The sequence below is a fragment of the Ambystoma mexicanum genome, chromosome 4p (genome assembly GCF_040938575.1).
Source record: "Ambystoma mexicanum isolate Mex_15411 chromosome 4p, UKY_AmexF1_1, whole genome shotgun sequence".
In the NCBI taxonomy this organism is placed as follows: Eukaryota; Metazoa; Chordata; class Amphibia; order Caudata; family Ambystomatidae; genus Ambystoma; species Ambystoma mexicanum.
In genome coordinates this window covers 1,141,923,519-1,141,945,332 of record NC_090927.1, presented here as the reverse complement: position 1 = coordinate 1,141,945,332, position 21,814 = coordinate 1,141,923,519, and the positions used below count along the sequence as shown (strand labels likewise).

The window sequence follows — 21,814 nt, the reverse complement described above, 5'->3', positions numbered from 1 at the left end:
CCAATAAGATTAGCACCTGGATATCAATGTTTAATTCCTCATTCATATAGGAACACATACATCTCTGAGTCTATATTTAGACCATTGGGTTTCAGAGTATCATATTTGCATATGAGCTTGGCTTCTAGTTGACGTAACTTGAGTTCTCTATTGCCAAGTCTTTTATGTTGTGGTATATGGGCTAGTCCCTGGAAACTCATTTCTTTTACATTATTGCTGTGTTGTTCAGCTAAATGTGTTGCCAGTGGATAGGTTTGATCTCCATTTTTTATAGCCCTATAATGTTGCAAGATGCGCAGTTTGAGCGGGCCTATTGTGGATCCTATATAATTCAGGCCACAACTACAGGTAATGGCATACACAACGAACTTCGTTTGACATGTTATTCTATGTTTGTGTTTCCATTGTTTGCCATCAACACCAATAAATGGTCTCTTAGATACAAAATTACACATTTTACATTTACAACATTTTCTGAAACCCATTTTGTTCTCTCCTAAGAGCCAACTTGACGATTCATTCTTAGTCACTACCGTACTTGGCGCCAAGATGTTTTTTAGTGTGGGGGCTCTGCGGAAAGTAACACTCGGTCTTATCTCTAAGACTTTACACAGATCTCTATCGGTGGTCAGAATGTTCCAATGTTTTTGCATTATGATTCTTATTTGTTGGGCTTGTTGGTTGAAGCCTGTTATGAACCTGATTTTCTCATCTTTAGGTTTAATTTTGGGTTTAAACAGAATACTTCTAGAAAGTTTGTCTGCTTTTTCAAAGCATTCTGTCACTGTATTTTTAGAGTATCCTCTGCTTACGAACCTTCTGCCGATATTTTTGGCTTCTTCCTGGAAATCTTTCTCCTGACTACAGACACGTTTGGCTCTCAAGAATTCTCCATATGGTATGGATTTTTTGAGTGATGTGGGATGATGACTGTTGGCATGGAGGGTAGAGTTGGAACTAGTTTCCTTTCTATAGAGTGTAGATTTTATCATGTTTTCTTCTATTTTAAACAGCACATCTAAGAAGACCAATTCTTTTCTGCTGACAGTACTAGTCAATTCCAGATTATATGGGTTGCAATTCAAAATAGAGATGTATTTTTCTAATTCATTTTCAGTACCGTCCCATATTAGAAACAAATCATCAAGGAAACGATGCCACATCACTATGTGTTTGGTGAATTCTTCCATCTCCTCACTCCATGCCACTGTCTTTTCCCACCATCCCATATACAGATTTGCATAGGTTGGTGCCATGCATGACCCCATGGCCGTGCCTTGTATTTGTCTATAGATAGCATTATCATACAGGAAGTAATTGTGTTCCAAGCAGAATCTCAACATGTCTAATAGCATGAGATTGTGTTGGCGATAGCTCACAGATCTACTCGCTAAAAAGTGCTTACATGCATTTAACCCATACTGATGATGTATCGAAGTGTAAAGAGAGACTACATCTAGGGAAACCAAAAGAAAATTAGATTCCCAATTAACATCATTAAGCTTTGTTAGCAAGTCAGAAGTGTCTCGAATATATGAGTTCAAACTCAATACAAAAGGTTGGAGAAAATGGTCTAAAAATCTCGAGGTGTTCTCCAAAAGGCTGCCTATCGAGGATACAATAGGACGTCCAGGGGGATCTATAAGACTCTTGTGAATTTTGGGATTAAAATAAATGAGAGGAGTAGTGGGATGGACGTTCTTCAAATAGAAATATTCATCCTCATTTATTAAATCCTGCTCTTTCCAAATATGTAACAGAGTGTGGAATTCCTGATTAGTGGTATTAAGGATAGATCTGTCAACTTTTTCATAGCATGATGTATTGCTCAGTTGTCTGATGGCTTCCTTGTTATAGTTGATACTGTCCATGATAACTATGCTACCCCCTTTATCCGATGGTCGAATAACAATATTATGGTCTTTACGCAGTGTTTCCAAGGCACTGACTTGTGATGTTTTCAGATTCTTAAATTTCATAGCATCAGAATTGAGGGTTGACAATTCTTTCAAATCCTTAATTACCAGTTTTTCAAAGATATCAATTGGACTACATTCAATGTTCGGACAAAAGACCGATTTGGGTCTAAAGTTGCTGAAACAGCTCACATTAGCGTTGATTCCAAACTGTTCGGCCAATGTATCATTGTCTACAGTATCTGTATATCCAGTGCATATATCAGTATTCCCTTGTAGTTCATCTAAACATAGCAGGGTACCCAAATCTCTCTCTGACAAAATTGATGCAGTTTCTTTATCTTGATCCTTTTTATGTCTGGTATCCCCAACTTGTGTGGCATAAAATTTGGTCAATTTCAGTTTGCGTGTAAATTTGAAAAGATCTATCCTGGCAGATGTATAGTCATAAGCGTGGGTGGGGCTGTATGACAGACCTAGTAGCAGGACTGACTCTTCAATTTGAGTAAGGGTCCTTGTCGAAATGTTATAAATTTTCAACTGTTCATTTTCTTGCCCCTTGGTCTCCCCCGTGGTTTGGTCCCAGATCTTGTTGCCCTTCCAGTTTGATTGTCCCCATTTGGCACGACTACCTCGCCTGGTTGTACTTTTCCTGCTCTTCCTCTTCGTCCTCTTCCCCGACTGGCTTGTTGGCCCCGTCCTCTTTTGTCCATTCTGCTGTCCATGTGGAGTAGTTTGAACTCGTCTAAAAAATTCAATTTTTTTGAATATGCTCCTTCAGTGTCTGATAGCTCCACTTCAGAACTACTCGGATCTTCCGCTTGCATTTCAGTTTGTGGTATATTGGGAATTTTTTGCTCCAATCTTGCTTTGATAGGGCCATCAAACCTTCTCGCAAAGGTGTATATTCTTCCCTGCTCATAGTCCAACCTGTCTCTTTTGAATTTTAGCTGTTTCCTCAGTCGTAATTCTCCTTCAAATCTCTCAAGGTTCTCTTCAACTCTTATCATCCGTTTCTTACACTCATCCCCCCCCCCATCTTCTGAGGAGAATAAGGTTTCTTCCATGTTTTCCATCTCCTTGATCAATTTGAGCCTATCCAATTTGGCATATTTAATAAGGCTCTCCATCATTCGAGATGAACAGGTATTTGTGTGTTTAGTCCACTCTTCTATGAGCTGGGGGTCCATATCTTCAAATGTGGGTATTGTTAGTATTCTTAGTCCCCTTGGAATGCGTTGTGCTTCCAAGTACATTTGTAGGGTCATGGCTTCCCACCACTTGGAAATCTCCTTTTTCTTAACTCTCTCCAACTTATCAAGTTTTTGCTGCACTGTAAGGCTTGCGGGTCGGCTACTATCACCAGTGAGGTCAGTAGCCGCTTTGTCTTGGTCAAAGAGAATCAGTGCCGCTGCCATTCGTTTTGCTTCCACCTGGTCTGCCATGTATATATATAGTGAAATGGGGGCTTTGAAATGTTTACATCCTTTACTTTGGTATGATCCTCTTTTTACATTGTGACACAGCACCTTCAGTGTAGTGTCACAGGGAAGTCTTTCGAATTTCCCAAAGGTTTAAATACCTTCTCTTGGTTAAACTACTGTTTCCAAGAGCAGTGAAGTGAAATTAACTTTACTTACATTTGTAGACCCAGCACACACTATCTTACAATAAGGTGCTAGAGGGGTTACTTAGTATCCCCTTTGTCTAGTTATGTTCCCCTTTCTACAATTAATGGCTGGTGGCAGTGGTTTACCTTTTCCTTCCATTGTGTGTTTCTACCGCGGGCTGAAATTGCAGCTGCAGTAAAGCACCCATGGGTGCCCATTTTGTCAAAATGGCCCCGGTCGTCTTTTTATGCCATTGCTTGTTGGAAAGGTCCTTCTTGAGATTTACTCTGCGTGCCAAACCAGGTTTGGTCCCTTAGTTTGTTTTGCCTTTGGCAGGGTTCACTGCTGAAGCCCGCCTCTGGCTCCAGTGTGTCTGGCACGGCAGGAAGTGAGGAAGGTGCCCAACACTCCCTGTGCTCAATCCCCTTGGTTACAGGAATCCACCCAAAGGTGATTGGCTTGCTGGCTGTCCTTGGAGGACAAAATGTCACACATTCTATAACTTGTGTAGCTGGGAAAGGGTTAATCTTCATTGCATTGAGGGTTCAAAAGTACTTACCTGCTTAAGAATATTTGTTAACCATTGTTTTATTCCCTAAACTTTTCCTTTTGACACCAAACTCAGTATTGCTCTAAATGTACCAGTGAAATATCAATGCCCATAGTGTCCTAGTTATTTAAGTCCCCTCCGGGTGTAGGAAGTGTCTGTGTGCCATCCCAAATGGGTATCTACTGGCTTATTGGAACTGAGAGTGTGTATTTATTGAAGTATATTTAAGTGTTACATATATTTGCTCCCTTCTAAGGAAGGCTTATTCAAACTGTTTAATAAATAACTGTTTAATCAGGAAACCTTGAGTGTAAGTGTTTATTTAAATGCTTGTCACTGTGAAACTCTGTTACAACCGTACAGCTCACATTGACCCCTCTTGAGATAAGCCTGGCTGCTCAGTCACTCTACAAACTTGTGCAGTATGTGCTTATACCAAAGATTGGGTTAACTATTGACGAGAGGACAAGGCTAGTGCAGTCTTCCACAGGGTACTGCATACAAACTTGCCTAACAGATCCCATCCTGATCACCCCAGACTGGGGGAAGAGGATGTGGTACCCGGATCTCTTGGAACTGGCTGTTTGTCCACCCCTTCAGCTTCCTCAGAAGCAGATCTCCTGGCACATTCAGGAAGCAATGTACTTCACTCGAACCCTCTCAACCTACTTGAGAAGCTGCGATACAGGGACTTGGACCTCGAAAGAGGTACTTGAGGTGCTGTTGGCTGCATGTAGACGTTACACTAGGTCTTTGTATGCATGCAGGTAGAAAAGGTTTGTGACTTGGTGCAATGGGTAAGGTGGAACCCACGGCATGTCCCACTTAATCGGTTATGGAGTTTTTGTTGGCCCTACCCAAATTGGTTCTACAAGTGGGCACAGTTATAGGGTATTTGGCGGCTCTGTCCATTTTTAAGAGGACGCCAGAACTGGGCTCCTTTACTGACCCGGTGATGGCACAATTCCTAAAAGCATTGTCAGTTTCTTCCCTCCTCCACCCTTCATAATCTCAGAGTGGGATCTGAGCCTAGTGCTTACTTTTCTGATGGTGGCTCCATTTGAGCATTTGCATTCAGCTCCCATCAGACCATTCACATTAAAGCCAACTTTTTTGGTGGCAATAACATCTGCTAGGAGGGTCCGTGAACTCCAAGCATGCTCTAGAAAAAGCCCCTTTCTGATATTTTTTAAGGAGAAGGTCTCCGAAGATGTGTCCCAAGTTTCTTCGAAATGTGGTGCCTGAGTTCCATCTGGACCAGAGCATAGACCTCCCAGCCCTCTACACTCCACAACATCCGTCCAAGGATGAGCAGAAGCTCCAGAGGTTGGACCCCAAGAGGGCACTGAGTCTTTACCTGGCCAGGACAGGGAGAATGACAATTTGTTTCTAACCTTTTCACAATCAAGGTTGGGTCAAACTGTCACGAAGCAGACTATATCGCGCTGGATAATGCTATGCATTTCTGAATGCTATCAGTCTGCAGGTAAGGAGCTGCAAGCAGGGCTTTGGGGCCACTCTATTAGAGGGGTGGTGGCTTCCTGTGCTCTTCAGAGGGGAGTGCCAGTCAGTGACATCTGTCCTCGCCACACACGTTTGTCAAGCATTACAGCGTGGACTAAGGCTGTGGGCAGATGCATACTTTGGCAGTGCGGTCCTCCAAAGCTTTTTCGTTTAACTTCCAACCCTCCTCCAGCATGGCTACTATTTTGGGAGTATATCAAGATGAAGAATCTGTGGAGAATCCAATCCATTGAAGGAGAAATTAATTACCAGTAATGTTCTTTCAATGGGTTCTTCACCCACAGATTCCTCATCGCCCTCCGAGCCTACCCCACTTGGATGTCCATGGACCATGCCACTATTGCATTCTACTGTCTCGTTTTTTGGGTGCGATGACATGAGCAGATTGCAGAGCTTTGGGCAGCAGCGGGCAACTGGTTATACTGCCTGGTTTCTTCTGTTTTTCATCCCCAAGGTTGGGATTTTGAAGAGGTAAGGCAACCAAACCTTTTTGGTTTGCAATTGTGTTTATTCAATGACTTTTCCTTTGCTGAATGTTCCCCCAGCGTAAGCTGAGCCCAGAGGTAGGAGGGAGTGGGGAACGGAGTTCTGGGTGTGGTGCATCCTTTTATACGACATCACGTCCGATCAAGGAATGGCACAGCCGTATACGAGGGAATCTGTCGAGCGGTGCTACGTCTCATGTCAAAAATCTGCACAGCTGACTCTGGATAGATATCTAGTAAAATAAGAAATTTGTGGGAGAAAAATCCATAGAAAGAACATTAGTGGTAAGTTATTTCTCCATCTGTTTTAGTGTTGGTGTGACAGTATTTGATAGATTTCACTTGCTTAGTGTATATTTTAAAGCATAATGAATCGTGTATTTGTGTGTACTCACTCACCTGTCTACCTGGAATTATTGGTGGTGCTCTGTGTGGACACATTGTAGCCCTAGACCACTCACAACCCTCCTGGGACTAATCCTTCCCACTCTGTAATCTTTTCATTGGGTTAGTGTGCTAGTCGTCCATGTCTCCCTTTTCACCATAATAGGGTGGCCTGCCAAAATCCACCATGATGGTTGATTTTGGAAATCCATCTCAACGATGGGTAGTCACCTTGTTCTTTTGCGGGCAGTATTTTACAACTCGCTGAAGTAAGGATTGTTCGTTTCTTTTTGACTTGTTCAAAAAAGGAGAAATGCAGGCCTAAGTACTTGATATTTGGAGAAAATTAAAATGTTCTTGTTTGAGTTCTGGCTAATAATTCACCTATGATTTAAAAAAAAAAACATTTGAAAATGACAGATTGAGACAATTTTCACGTAAATGAATTGTGGAATTTGAAGTTTGCACCAGGGGAGGTATGGCAAGTTTTTGAGAGACATCCTTGTGTCAACCCTACTGTTGTTCTCTTGGATCATTGTTTCATCATTTTATACTAATGGATATTTCTATAATTTCATTTTGCCTATAGAAATTCTTTCATTTATCAGGCATTGCACGTTTTATTTTTGAATTTGTTGCACTTTGTAGTTTAACAAATAATTATACGTTTCGTCTGTCCACATGTCATTAGTTGCACACATTAAATGTTTATGGAGAGTCCTGTGAAGTTTGTTGAGCACCCTAAGTGAGCATGATATGTGTTGTATGTAAATCTCAAATGTACATACTGCTGCTGAATGAACCTGACATTGTATGAAAGGATGTAGATTTCTAATAGTTTTGTTTCCGTAAATCTTTCTTTTGTTAGAATGTGTTGAAAGAGCTGGAAGGAAGGAAGACGGAGTTGAGCAGCATCACTGAGAGCAGTGCAGCACTGCAGAGCTTGGTGGAAGGCAGTGAAAGTGCTCTGGAAGAGAAGCTCTGTGTCCTGAATGCTGGCTGGAGCAGAGTCCGTACCTGGACTGAAGACTGGTGCAACACGCTATTGGTGAGTCTGAGCGCAATGTAGTGTTTCATTCTATGGCATCTTCCTCACTATTGACTGATGATGTTCTGTATGCTTATGTTGGGGCTGAGGGGGACTTCCAGGTATGCCAGAGCAAGGATGGGGGTCTGCTGACTTCCAGGGCAAAACACCCTCCCCAGAATAAGCGGAGGACTCAGTTAACTGCAAGTACAGACTGCGGTTTATTGCAAGTAAAACCAACAGGGCTCAATAAGAGAAAAACAGGAATTCTCTGGTACTTTTCAGCGTTCCATGGCGTGCAAGCCAGTTTTGTGCTTGTATGGCGTCATCACCTGGGCCCTTCCCCGAAAAACCTATCTGCATGAGGGCTTGGGTACTGAGAGTATTACTACCTATAGGGGACCTGTGTTCCCCTATAGAAAGGGACATTTTGTCTGTAAAAGGAACCACTTTGTGAGCCCCATGGAGTCCTTGAAGTATTAATGGCATCTCCTAAAAATGTAAATGTTCTCTCTCAAATGCAGGACCTGGTTGACCCCGTGTCGACAACAAAGGAAAAAGTTTTGTCACCTATCGCCACCCGTATGCAAGGTTCTTCCATGTTATTTATAATGCGCTTAATACTCAGATGTTTCTAAGCACGGACCGGGGGTTCGAACCTGTGTTGCTCATTGTTGTTTTGCTTCCAAGGCAAGCATGTTGCCCCTGAGCTATCCTCCCGAGACCATGTGGCCATGGAGTCCATGTGGGACACTGTGCCGTCGGTTGGATGCATGCTGTTCTGTATCTGTGGTACCTGTGGTGTGCTGCCTTGAATCTGCTGTGCTTACAAATACTGTGGTACGGGTGCTTGCATCTCTGGTCTGTGTCATGGGCTGTTTTACCTGCGGCAGTGCACTCTGCGTTTGTCCCTGTTGTTGCTGTGGTTGGTCCTGTGTGTTATAGGTGTCCTGATCTCCTTGATATGTCTGCTGTTATTGCGCTCCCCAATTCTGCTGCATACCTTTGTTTCTGCAAGCTCTCGAAATGTGCCCCATCTGCCCATATGACCAGAACTGTGGTGTCTCCCTCACTTGCCCCTGGGAACCACCAGCATAATCCCCTGCTGCACCTGCTGCACATATCCACGAAACGATCCTGGGAAACCACCTTGGTTATGATGCACCTGTGGCCCATACCTATACCCATATCCACTCGATGGCCCCCTCTTCCTCAAAACCCTTACGGCATGTTTCCCCGCCCCATGAAACCTCCCCCCGTGGATGGCGGTATGTACTGCTGCAGATGTGCTCCCGGTACGCTCGCGCTCATCAGCACCACTCCTTCCATGGCCTACTTTGATAGTTTTATCTGTACTAGTTTCATTTCCTCTAACTGTCTTTCTTCTGCTTTCTTCCTTTGTTTTTCTTGCTGAACAATTGTAAGATGGCGAAGATTTTGTTTCTGTGCCTGATAATTTCCTTAGCTGCTTCTGAACTGGCTCTGGCAATCCTTGGCATATTATGTGGTAAAATACTACCACCTGTTGTCCCACAGATCTCGAGTTTCAAGGTGCCAAAGCTCTTGGATCGCCTGAATGTAGTGTAATGGGTCTTCGTCTATCTCCATTGTGTGGGTCAGAATTGCACTGATGCCTGACGTGTTTGAGTATTGTGTCCTTAAAGCTTGCCATACGACAGCCCGCCATTTGGCAAATGGCTAACCATCGTGCACTGTCTTCTGGGTGGTCCCCTCGTCCTTTTTTCACATGTCATCAGCAGCTTCCCCGAGGATCGCTACCAACAGTCCTTTCATGTCCACCACTGCTAACCTCTGGCCTGCAGTCATCCTTTCCATCTCATATATCCATTTCCCAGCACCCGCTGACAACGATGGTAGCCTACATCTAACGTTTTCCTTGTCAATATGCTTCCATGGTATTTACTGAAGTGGCTCCCCTCCTTTTTCCAATGGGGGTATCTGTGTGCACCTTACCTCCCCATTTGCGCTTCTCAACATTCTGACCGCATCTGTAATGTCGGTGTATACGTCTTTTGGTTCTGTTATGGGTATTCGAACACTGTTGACTCGCTCCCCCAGTAGCCTTTCTATTGAGCCTACTACATCTGTCTTCCCCCTTCCTTCATCCTGGGATGTCTACGAGTCGCTCTACGTATGTACTAGGTCATCAATGTTCCATAACTCATCCACTGACCGTGGTGTACCCTAGTCCTTGCCACCACCTGTTCCCCCTGTGCCGGGTCCTCTTTCCCATGTCACCCTCTTGTCTGTCCCTGTCAGCGTTGATGGGGGTCTACGTAGCTCCCCCCTGTTGTCCCCACTGTTTTGTCCCTCATTGTTGGATCCCGATCCCATGTTACTGCAAAAGTCATATACAAAGATAAGCCTTCTAGTGTTTGTGTTCGTGCTGGGTTTCATGCTAATGCCGATATCCCGCAAGTTGTATCTGCTTCCTCCCCAGCAGGCCTAGGCCCGCTCCATCTGACACTGTGGCAGTCCTGCTCTGTTTGGTTGTGCTGTCTGGCTGTGCTCGTCCGCCCCCTCCAACTCTGTCATTTCCCCGATCCAATGTTCGTCATGTCTTTATGTCCCGTATTGCTCGCTCGAAGTCCTACTTGCGTGAGCGTTCCCTTGCCAGTCGTTCCACCCGAAACTTTCTTTGTTCCCTCTGAATCAACCTTTGTTTTTCCTGCTCTGCTACCTCAATCCGTCTCCTGATCTCCCCTAGTTGCCTTATACCCCTGCCCAGGTGTTCCCGTTCCTGTCTTCCTCTCTTTGCGCTCTTTCTAACCTCTTCCCTTTCCTTCTGCACTGGCTCTTTCTCTTCCTCTTTTCGCCTGTCCCTATAATCTCTGTTCTCTTTCCTTCTCTCTCCTGTCCTTTTCTTCCATTATCTCAGCCCAATCTGTAGCTTCTCTGCTCCCCCTTAAGCCTTCCATTGCCTTTGTTGTCTCCTCTCTCTCACCATCCGTCTTCCCTTCCAGCTTCAGGAGGATCTGTCCCCCTATCCGCTCGTTCGTGGCTAGGCTCCCTAGCCCCTCCTTTACATCCTTCTGTGCCTCACCGCTTGCTCCTCACCCAGTAGTCAGTTGCCCTGCGCCTCTCAGCCCCTCTTTCCTCGGATATGGTGGTTTATATGTCGGATTTGAATACCCCTCTGATGCTCTTAATTCTCGTAATGGGTACATTCCCTGTTCATTGCCTGTGTCACCGAGACCATGCTCAGAGGGACGTGTGGGGGAGCAGAGGGCGTGGCCGCAGGCCCATGCACATCCTGCTTGCTCAGCATCCACTGGCACCTCGCTGTGTCCCCCTCTCCCTCTTGGAACATTCTCCAGAGCTCGAATATAGCCATGCAGCTTGCTAGCTTCTTCCCCTTATAGGTACCCTGAATCTGTGTCAGTAGTGATTGCTGCACATCCTTGGAGAAACTTCCGCAAGGTGGCCATGGTTTAGTTAACTTCCCCTCTGTGACTTTATACCATTCTGTGCTATATTTTCATATCTTATCCTTATAAGGTGGGAGCGTTTTACACAGGTGCTGTAAGGGCGTGTCAACCTGCACTTTTTGATACATTGCCCTTGCATTACCTGACCCCAAATTGAGGGTTTGGATAGTCCGCTGTTAAGGAAGGAACAAAATGTAATCATGATGTTGTTAAGTCATTACGAGCTTCTCTGGCCCCACAACCTGTCGGGCGTTCTCAGGTCACCGCTCTACTCCACAATCGATGCTGCCTCCTCAGGCACGCTCACGAACTTGCACATGTCCCTTTCGTGCACCGCCACTGGTCCACCTCGTCTGCCACTCTCAATTTTTCAAATGCTAACTCCTCACCATTTCGTGCTCTCCTTGTCCTATGTACAAACCTATGGGTGACGTTGCTAAGTCACTAACCATATAGAGCTGAGAAGTCAAATACCACGCACATAGTGTTATAACTTGTTACCCCAAAATACACACAACCCTGTTAGGCAAGATTGTATGCAGTAACCATTTGGGAGGCTACACCAGTCTTGTCCTCTTTGTAGAAGTTAACCCTATTGGTATAGGTCTGTACTAGACAAGTTGGTAGAGTGACTGAGCAGCCAGACTTATCTTAAGAGGGCTAAATGTAATCTGTAGAGCTGTAGCATACAAATATCCAAATAACACTTAAACTCAAGGTTTTCTAGTAAAGTAATTTTTTATTGAACCGTCAGTTTTAAATAAGCATTCTTTAAAAAGGGCAATTTGTAACAATTAAAATATACTTCATAACACGTTCTCAGAATAGAGATCAGCAAGTAGATACTCTTTACAGATGCTTCATACACACTTCCTACACCCTGAGATGACTTCAATTACTAGGACAGTATTGGCATTTATATTTCACCCTTTGCACTTGGTAAAATTCTGAGGTTGTGGAAAGGTTAAGGGAAAGAACAAGGTTAACAGTTTCTCAGAGCATGGGAGCATTTTTTTATCTCCCAATGAAGTCTTGATAGGATCTTTACCAGCTATAACAGTTTTAAACAAGTTACCACCTATGAGGGACAGTTAGAATCAAAGTCAATGGGTCAGAAGAGTCTGCAGGGAGCCAGGACAGCCAGAGTCAATTTGAGCAATGTCTATGGAGCTGAGGCATGTCTTAGATAGCAAAAAGTCTTGCACAAAGATAGTTTGTAGAAAGTCACTGTTGGACCACAAGCTTTTAGGCTTGTGAAAGTCAGAGCTGAGATATTCTGCAAAAAGCAGCTACTGCAAGTCTCAAGTGAGATAATGCAAGCTACTGTCAGGACTAGCAGACTGTCCTACTGGATTGACCGTGGAGTCTGTAATGTCCTCCCCTTCACTTGAATAACTGAACTCCCCCAAGATACCTTCCTCCTCCTCACCTGATGAAGTGGAGTAGTTCAGCTTCTTCCTTCGGGGGGGATGTTGCGCTTGAGTCTTCTTTTTTGTGAGCAGGTAGGGTCTGCCTCGAAAGGAAGCCACTGTGACTCTTATGTAGAGAAATTCACAATGACTCCTCTCCGCGACAGCCAGATAAGTTTCAGGGGAAAAAGCCACAAGGGCTCAAAAAACCCCTTGATGAATGGATGAGGACTGTCGATTGGCTGGTCAGCAATGGTGAAAACTTGCAGAGATGGAATCTAGATTCACCAGAGGAGCACTTCAAAAGTCAGAACGAGAATAGCGGGAAAACCACTGCAAAGTAATAAATGTTACTGGAGGAGGAGTGGTAAGGAATCAGGAAGCAAATCCCAAGAAACTCGGAAAATAGCAGGGAAAGAAAAAGCAAGGGAGGAAAGGGTAACGGAAAGGAAATGGGGCGGCAATAATGACCGCAGGAGGGAACACAGTAACGAGCGCTAGCAACATGGAGAAACACAGTTGCAACGCGCTGAGCCGCCACGATTCGAATGATGAAATACTCAACTAGCGGCCATGTTGGAAGGAAGATTAGACCGCGAAATGTGTTTCCAAGGAAACGTGGCGGAACAGTCTAATGGCGTCTGAGTTTCCACCTCCGCCAGACGCGCCAGTTGCCTGTGGCCGTGACAGCTACAGACAAGAGGTAAGCACCCCTTAGTCAGCACAGTACCTTGGGTTTGAAGAGGAGCATCCAGCTGGCTTCTGTTCTGGTTGCAGGGTTGCAGATCCTGGGTTCCTCGGCCTCAGTCGTGGGGACAAGAGGGACGACGTCTGGGGACTCCTGCACTACGAATGGAAAATCGGAGGCAGCAATGGGCAAACTTCTGATCAGCAGCACTTCGCGGTTTCAGCTCCTCACGGCTCTTGCAAACAGCACCACCGTGGTTCTCGGACACCTTAATGGACTTTCCTCGCAACTGGGGTCCAGCACTCTGAGGTGGCTCAGGCTTTGTCAGTCCTGCTTCATGGGAGGCCGGAGGATCTTCCTGGAGCTCGGGCCCGACTTAAAAGCAATCCAGATCATTGTGTTCCTCTCCCTGGCAATTGGTTCCTGCAGCAGCAATGGAAGTACTGCTAGCTCCGAGAGGATGTCCAGACGAGTTCACTTTGGAGTTTATTGGTCCCACCAACCCAAGGGGAGAAGTCGTCGGTTGCAGGGCTTCTCTTGTCGAGGCAAATTCGGAGCTTCAGCAATGCAGCAGGGCTTCACCGGGCAAACCAACGGTCCAGGAGTTGCAGCAAGCGTCTCTTCCAAGTTCTTCAGATTCCTTCGTCCAGTGGTCGACTCTGCCTTCCTATCAAAAAGCCTTGCCTTTTGTGCAGGTTTCTCCCATTCCTTTGCAGCCTAGCTGTCACTCACACAGCAGGGTTGCTGTCGTCAAAGGACAGCCAGCCGGCCAATCACCTTTGGGTGCATTCCTGTAACCAAGGAGATTAAGCACAGGGAGTTTTGTGCACCTCCCTCACTTCCTGCCCCTGCCACACATGCTGGAGCCAGAGGTGGGCTTCACCAGTGAATCCCGCCAAAGACAAAATTAACAAAGGAACCAAACCTGGTTTGGCGTGCAGAGTAAATCTCAAGAAGGACATTTCCAACAAGAAATGGCGAAATAAGAAGACCAGAGCCATTTTTTTACAAAATGGGCACCAATGGGTGTCTTACTGCAGCTGCAATTGCAGCCCGCGGTAAAAACACACACTGGTAGGAAAAAGTAAACCACTGCCACCAGCCATCAATTGTAGAAAGGGGAACATAAAAATGGTACATGAGAAACTAGACAAAGGGGATACTAAGTAACCCCTGCAGCACCCTATTTTAAGATAGTGTCTGCTGGGTCTAGAACGTTAGAAAATGTAAGTAAAGTCAATTTCACTTCACTGCTCTTGGAAACAGTAGTTTCACCAAGAGAAGTTATTTAAACCTTTGGGAAATCTAAGAGAATTCCCTGTGTCACTGCACTGAAGGTGCTGTGTGTCACAATGTAAAGATGATGCCTATGGGGTTTGTCAGGCTCCAAAATCAAAAGAAACAGAGTCCAAATCACAGAAGAATACATGGGAGATTGGGGGAAAAGGTCTCACCCTCTCCAGGTTAAAAATGAAAAGTCCTAAAGTCCAGCAAAAAGAGCTGGGGGTCTCTAAGGTAGAAGGGAATTAGCACATTTCTGAGAATTCTCCCCAACATCCGTAAAGTAAAAGGAAACACAGATGTGACCTGCAGGTTTTGTTACAAGTACCTGAGATGAATTAGGAGGATGTAATTTACTTTTAAACAAGTGAATATGTATATTCGATTTAACTCATTGTTTTTATGATTTGTTTGTGATTGGTCTATAATGAATTATTGGATGTATTTTATATGATAGCTAAAGGCTTGTTATAAGCCAAATGCTAATAAAAAAATAAAGTTAGGGGGTTAACATGTGACCTGGTTCCATAATTTATTGCATTTAATCTGCTTATCCGATTGCTGAATAAATTGTCCTGGGAGGATAGCTCAACAGCAACGTGTTCGCCTTGGAAGCAAGACGACACAAAGCAACACAGGTTCGATCCCCAGGGCCGCGCTTGGATACCTCTGGGCATTTAAGTGCGTTATAAATACGCAACTAAGGAGAAAGAAAATAACAATTACGCAAAAAAAGAAATACTGCAACTGCGCCTCGATGCCCGCAGGCTGTGTGAGTGCTTTAAAAATGCACAAAAAAAACCTCAACGTTCATTTAATGCATATCTGAACTGTGGTGACTGTATTTAATCAGTGTCTTGTGCATTAATACTACTGGTTGGATTCATTTTTCAGTGTGTCTAGCAGCCTTTAATAAATAACTATGTTTTCTTCTTACTGTCTAAATTGAATTGTTGTGGGCCATACTGTGTGTACTCATTGAGGGCCCCTGGCCACACTCGCCTGGGAATAATTCTTGACTGCTCATCCAAATAACCTGTTTGGGTTTTGGCAAACCTCTGAGTTCCCTGTTCACTATATCATGGATGGCCTTTTAAAACTATCCACCAGGCAAGATTCTAGAAATCCATCTCAACCACTCCAAGAAACGAGTGAGTAGAAATCATGGAATGAAACATTGCTCGAAATGCATGTTTTAGATAAAGTTGATGAGTAGTACGTAAGTACAGCTGTCCCGATTGTCCAGTGGTCCTTGCGTGTCTGTCATTTCTGCGTCTAAGTTGTTTCATGATGGGGAGTAAACCAGGTGCCACTGTTTATTTCTCCTCAGAATCATCAAAGCCAGATGGAGATCTTTGATGAGAATGTTGCTCATATAAGCACCTGGCTTTACCAGGCTAAGGCTTTGCTAGATGAGGTTGAGAAGAAACCTGCAGGCAAGAAAGAAGACACTGTAAAGGTAAAATTGCAGCTTGTCATTACAACTTCAAGGCTACTGGTTTTCCCTTTTCTCCTCTTCATCTCTTAGCCTTGTTTTTTGTGTTTGTGCATTCCAGCGTTTATTGTCTGAACTTGATGATGTCAGTCTACGAGTAGACAACATTCGGGATCAAGCTGTTATTCTGATAAACAGTCGGGGAACATCTTGCCGTGAACTCGTAGAGCCCAAACTGAGTGAGCTGAATCGAAATTTTGAAAAAGTGTCAGAGCACATAAAGACTGCACAGGTACATTTCAGTAGGAGCAAGACAATATTATAATTGATTTTCTTAGTTTCCATAAAATGGGCCTTTTTAGATTTTCCACCATTTTAGTTCTGTGCAGCACAATGAGACATTGGGTACAAACTCAAATTAACAGGAAGAGGTGTGTGATAAGCAGTAACAATTTGAGAAACGTTAAAACCGAGTGCACTCTTATTCAAATTATTGTACTATACAGATGGTTATTGGTGCAATACCTTGTTTTTGTCATTAAGTCCTTTCCACGTCAATCAGGTAATCTTTCCTAGTGCTTTATCTAAGGCAGAGAGCACTTAACTATTTTGGGATTTGGATTACACAAAGGATATTGAATATTTATTTTGACAGACTTATTCTCACATTTCATTATCTATTGTGGTACCTTTCTTGATGAGAAAACTTTCAAGGCATATGTTGTTCACTAGTTTGTGTCCTTCACCTTCCGTTGCATACTGCATAAAGATCCTCTATCCTGACGGTTTCTGCGTGCATCCTGTAGTGCTGTGATGGCTACAAAAGCTTTTCATATACAAGCCTTGTTGGTGCGTTTTTCTTTTTGCATATCTTACCCTCTGCCCTGAGCCTCTTGGCTCTTCTGCTGGACTCTCAGGGATGTTTCCATTGACTTGGAAGGTGAGTGAGACTTTTTCATCCCACTCATCTCCTGCATTTACATTTATTCGGAGAACATGGACTGAAAACACTGGACCCTTATTTTAAGCTTCAGTTTGAGGAGACCTCTCCCCCTTAGCTTTGTCTCTCATGCATCCCTCGACTTACCAGTGTAGGGGTGGTCGCCTCCCTTTTTTGATGTGTGTATTTTACTGTTTGCAGCACAAGCCATCTTCCATGGAGTGCTGTGGGGACAGTTTGTGTCCTGTTCTCTTCTTTCGAAGTAGCATTTTTCTACTTTCCTGTACTAGTAGTTCTACTGAACAGGTTGGTGGCAGCCACTACTTTTTGACCTATTTTTCAGAAGTATTATCTCAGGCTACTTTTGCAGCTGCAATAATGCACCTAAGGGGACCATATACTCAGAAATGGCCACTCCTTGTGATTTAAATCCTGTTAAAGATGGCCTGTTCTTTGTTGGCCGTTCTTGTATCTTGCCAGGTGAGGGGAACCCCTTTATTCATGCACCTTTCTTGCTTTTTGCAAAAAGCCCATAATGCCTTTACTTTGTGGTTGTGCTGGCTGGAAGTGGGGAGGAGGCTGACTGCCTGTGATCCATGTTCTTCCAGTGGCTTGGATCTTACTGGGCAGATTCTGGGAGGCTGGCTGTCCACTAATGAATAGCCAACTCCAAGTTTAAATGCTGCAAAGCTTCCTTATTCGAGGACTGGTGTCGCCCCCAGTGCATTTTCTGGATGTAAGGAGACGAGCTGGACCCAGGAACCAAGTCGAATGATGGAGCTGAAGACATCCGAAGAATACAACTGATGGACGTCAGAGGAGTGCTTCAGAAACCAGAACTGGCTCACCAATACCACTGTGTCAGGATCCTTGCCTTTCTAATCGACTGGGAAGAACCTGAGCAAGGTGCCTCCCTCCCTAATACTGGTGGGACCAATGAGCCACCTGTCCTGCTCGAGATACAGTGTCAGTCTTTGGTGGTAGGAGTGTGCATCTTTGCAGTTCCTCTGCAAGGCTTGAAACCACCCGTTCATAGTCGCAAGGACGTCAAGCTGGCCAAATGGCTGGAACTCTTTGTGCGTGTCCTTGAGGCTTTGCTGGGACTCTCAAAATCCGCTTTGCTGCGCTCAATCAGGAGATGAGCCTGCAGGAAGACCAAAATTCAAGCGGCGACTTTCTGAGTGCCTCCTGACTCTGCCGGGTTCAATGCAAGACATGCTCCAGAAGAGATCTCTGTGAGGGTCTCTTCTTTGTGGTGGAACCAAATCTGGGTGTGCCCCCTACAGTCTGAGGTCTACAGGAATACCCAACGATTGACTAGGGGTGAATGCCCTAGGACATATGACCAGACGACCTTGCCCAGCGACCACAGCAGTGAAGTTTGTCTTCCCCAGTGATTTACTATCATCTGGAACTGTTTCCACCTTTCTAGGGGCTATGCGCCTAAAATCCCTTCTACCTCTTGAACCGCCCTCTCCATATTGTGTTAACATTGGGTGTAAAGTCATGCTTACCTTAGCGCTATCTGCTGGCCCAGGACGGTGTTGTCCGGGTCACTACCTCTGTGGGTCATCCTTGAGAACATCAGGGGTCGTAACTGCTCCTCCTTTTGCTGAAACATGATTTAAGACCCTAAGGCCACTTTCCCATGTTGCATGTGTCCTACACTAACTTCCGTACTTTACCTGCACTAGCTGAGTGGACCCTCCTGGACTGCTACTCCTTCCCCTCATGACCGTTTTGGGACGCTTAAAAGACTACCAGAGACTTGGAACAGGCTAGGGATGAACTTCTGAAGTATTACTATATGGTCCTGTGTGCTTTATTATAGTTATAAGGTATACTTATCTGTTTGTTAGGTAAGATTTTAACCTTCGTGCTAAAGCTACCTCACTTGTGAGAACCCCAGAACTTTTTACTTTACTGGTGGAATATCATTCTCTACACCCCAGTGAGTGGGGAGCTTTTTCCACACTACCAAGTCTTTCACTCTTTTTATGGGTGTCCTTTATAAGACTCTCCATAGGGTCCTTTTAATTTCATATATAGCTTTTTTATTGTTACAGGGTTGCCCTTTGGGCTCTCCCTTTACTTTCTCTGGATAACCTTGTGAGAACTACAGTTCCCAAGGGTAGAAAGGATATTTCTATCCCTTCTACATTTTGTTAGGTGAAAACCAGCACACCCCACCTTTTGTGGAGTGTGTTGGAGATGCAATTTCCCCGCTTTCTCGCTAGAACTGTAACAATTCTGTTACAGGAACAAGCTTACATTTAATGGCTGGTGGCAGTGAACCCTTTTACTTCCCGTAAAGGCACCCATGGGTGCTCATTTTACCAAAATGGCCCAGTCTTCTTTTTTTTGCCATTTTAGCATTCTTTGTCCTTTCTTTGATCTTCCCCTGCCCTCAAGGGCATCTTCGGCGGGATACCTGGGTCAAGCCCACCTAGGCCCCAGAGTGTCTCTGAAGGCAGGACGTGAGGGAGGAGTCCAAAACTCTACAGCCCTTTGTCTTCTAGCCTGTCTGCGTGAATCCAGTTCAAACTAGGAGGCTGGCTGTCCTGAAAGGACTTCCAAACCCCCAAGTTGGAAGGTTGCAAGTCTGTTTGATTGACTGGGTTCCTGCATAAAATTCAGATCCTGGAAGCTGAAGAAGTAGTCGGCCACTGGGCCTGGTTCCGAAGAGGAAGATGAAGAAAGCGCGGCTGAGAAGATTCCAGCGACCAGCGAACCTGCTGTGTAACCAGAGCCTGCTTTTAACCTTCCTTCCAATCGACCTGGGCACTCCAAAAACGACAACCCCGACCCAGAGCCTGATGAGATCCACTAGATTCCAGAAGACCTGCATTTTGAGTATCCCACGTCGAGCTGCAACACCCAAATACCGTGGGATCTCGAGCCATCGTGCGGTGCATGGTCTTCCGAATTACAAATAGAGCTGAAACATTGGCGGCATCCTGCTGGACCTCCAGAGACGTGATTCCAGCACCAGAGTGCTGGACCAGATTAGCGACGCAAATCCAATCAGTGATTTTCTGTCTTCTAGCTCCTGAAAAGGGAACCAAAATCACAGAGATGCATCCAGCTGTGTAGAAACTCTTGCCTGGAGCCTTCCCCGTTGATCCCTGCTACAGAAGCCCTTCCAGTGTCCTGTCTTCATGACAAGGAATTCAGCAACCAGGTTGTTGGCTGCAGGTCCTGAAGTTTGCCCGGCTGCAACCTCTTCTGTGCTGAGTAAACCATGCGAAGAACCTCTTGCTTGGAGCCTTCCCCATGATCCCTGAAAGTCCTTCCAGTTTCCTGTCTTCATGATAAAGGAATTCATTGAGTGGGTTTTTGGCTGCAGATCCGGAAGTCTTCTTGCTGCAAACTCTTCTTCCATGCTAAGGTACTGTGTTGGCTGGGGTATTTACTTACCTTAAGCCTTTGTGATTTCTGTAAAGCTTTGGGGTGTTTCTTGTGATTGGGAGTCCTCTCATCCAGTTCACCCAGGCCCACTGCTGGAATCCTCCTAGGTTGTTTTCTCAGCAGTCCCTGGACCCTAACTAACTTTAAAATGAACTGCTTACTTGTTTAAACAGTCTTCTCCAGGAACTTTGACTTTTGCCTGTAATATAACCCTATCTCACCCTGCCTACAGCGGACTCCTAGACCACTAGGGTCCCTCTTCTGCCTCTGGGTTAACTTATGCCATAGACTAGGGAAGGACTGGAGAAGTAAAGGATTCTGTCTTGAAAAGTATAACAAGTGTTTAAAAGTACTTACTTGTTAAAGAGTTGTTTGGCACCTGTCACTCTGAGAGTGAACAGTAACAAAAGTTGTTACTAAGCTTGAATGTGTGTTTTACCATTCTGATAAGTGATAAGTTTTTCGCGCCTTGAAACACTTGTGTATAGGCGTGTTACAAATGCCATATCATATACGGTTATTTTACTTGACTGTGAATTGGTTGTGGTTCTTCCCTGTTAGGGGAGGTTTCCTAAAGCCCCACTTGGAGGTAGGACTTTAGTAAGCTATCCCAGTGGTTTGTAGATCCCCAACTCTTAGTATCAGTTTGTATTACTCAAGAACCTTGGTAGAGTGGCAGAGCAGTCAGGCGTATTTTACGAGGAAGATGTGAGCTGTAGTTAAGTACACTGAACCAAGTCCGTAATACACATCAAAAAACACTTAAACATAAATGTATGTTCAAATGTAGATTTATTATATTTACACAAGACTCACTGTTAAATACTTAGGACAATAAACCGACACACGTATGTATACTTTTTCCAAGAGTCACTTCTTAGTCCGTATGCTGAACACATACAATTGTTACAGGAGTTTGACAGTTCAATCGGTAATAACGCGCACCCACAAAGTAATACAGTAATTGTCTTTAGTCTGCATACACATACAAGATAGTGATTTTGGGTTCGGAAAACAGTTGGTTATTGTTACCCTAGCAGAGCTTCAGGTTCTAGAGGCAGTTTTGCGACTGTTAGACAAGATTGTATGCAGTACCCTTTGGGTGCACTACAACAACCCTGACCTCCTGGCAATAGAAATCCAACCTTTGGTATAAGTCTGCAATACACAGGTTGTTAGCCTGTGGAGTAGCCAGGTTTATCTCAAAAGGGGTCAATGTGAGTTGTAGGGGAGTTACACAGAGATTCACAGTGACAAGTATTCAATCAAACACTTACACACAAGGTTTCTTGATAAAACAATTATTAATGTATTTACCAGTCAGTTAGAATAAGCCTTCTTCAGAAGGGAGCAATATAAAACACCACACAAATATACTTTAAAAATGTACACTCTTGGTAATCTAAATCAGCAAATACCCATTTGAGATGTCACACAAGCACTACCTACACCCTCAGGTGACTTCAATAGCTAGGGTGCTGTTGGCATTAATATATCACTATTGCATTTCGAATATTCTTAGGAGTAGTGTTAAAGAGAAAAGAGTCCAGAATAAAACAAGTATTCATACAGTTATTCTTAAGTAGCTAAGTACTTTCAACCCCCCAATGCAAAGTTAGTTAACCCTTTCCTGAAAGGAAGGCAAAACACATAAGCAGAAGAGAGAAGTCATTCAGGGAGCCTAGACCAGCCAGTGTTAAGTTAGCAA

General features: G+C 44.5%; 1 protein-coding gene across 5 annotated transcripts in view; it reads left to right on the top strand.

The window, feature by feature from the left end:
- Window positions 1–21,814, top strand: part of UTRN (utrophin) — a 2,010,688-nt gene that overhangs the window by 832,904 nt on the left and 1,155,970 nt on the right. For all 5 annotated transcript variants that reach the window (XM_069606729.1, XM_069606726.1, XM_069606725.1 and 2 more), the window contains 3 exons: window positions 7,338–7,517; window positions 15,654–15,782; window positions 15,880–16,050. In XM_069606729.1, the coding sequence (XP_069462830.1) occupies window positions 7,338–7,517; window positions 15,654–15,782; window positions 15,880–16,050 (480 nt within the window). The remainder of the gene's footprint in view (window positions 1–7,337; window positions 7,518–15,653; window positions 15,783–15,879; window positions 16,051–21,814) is intronic.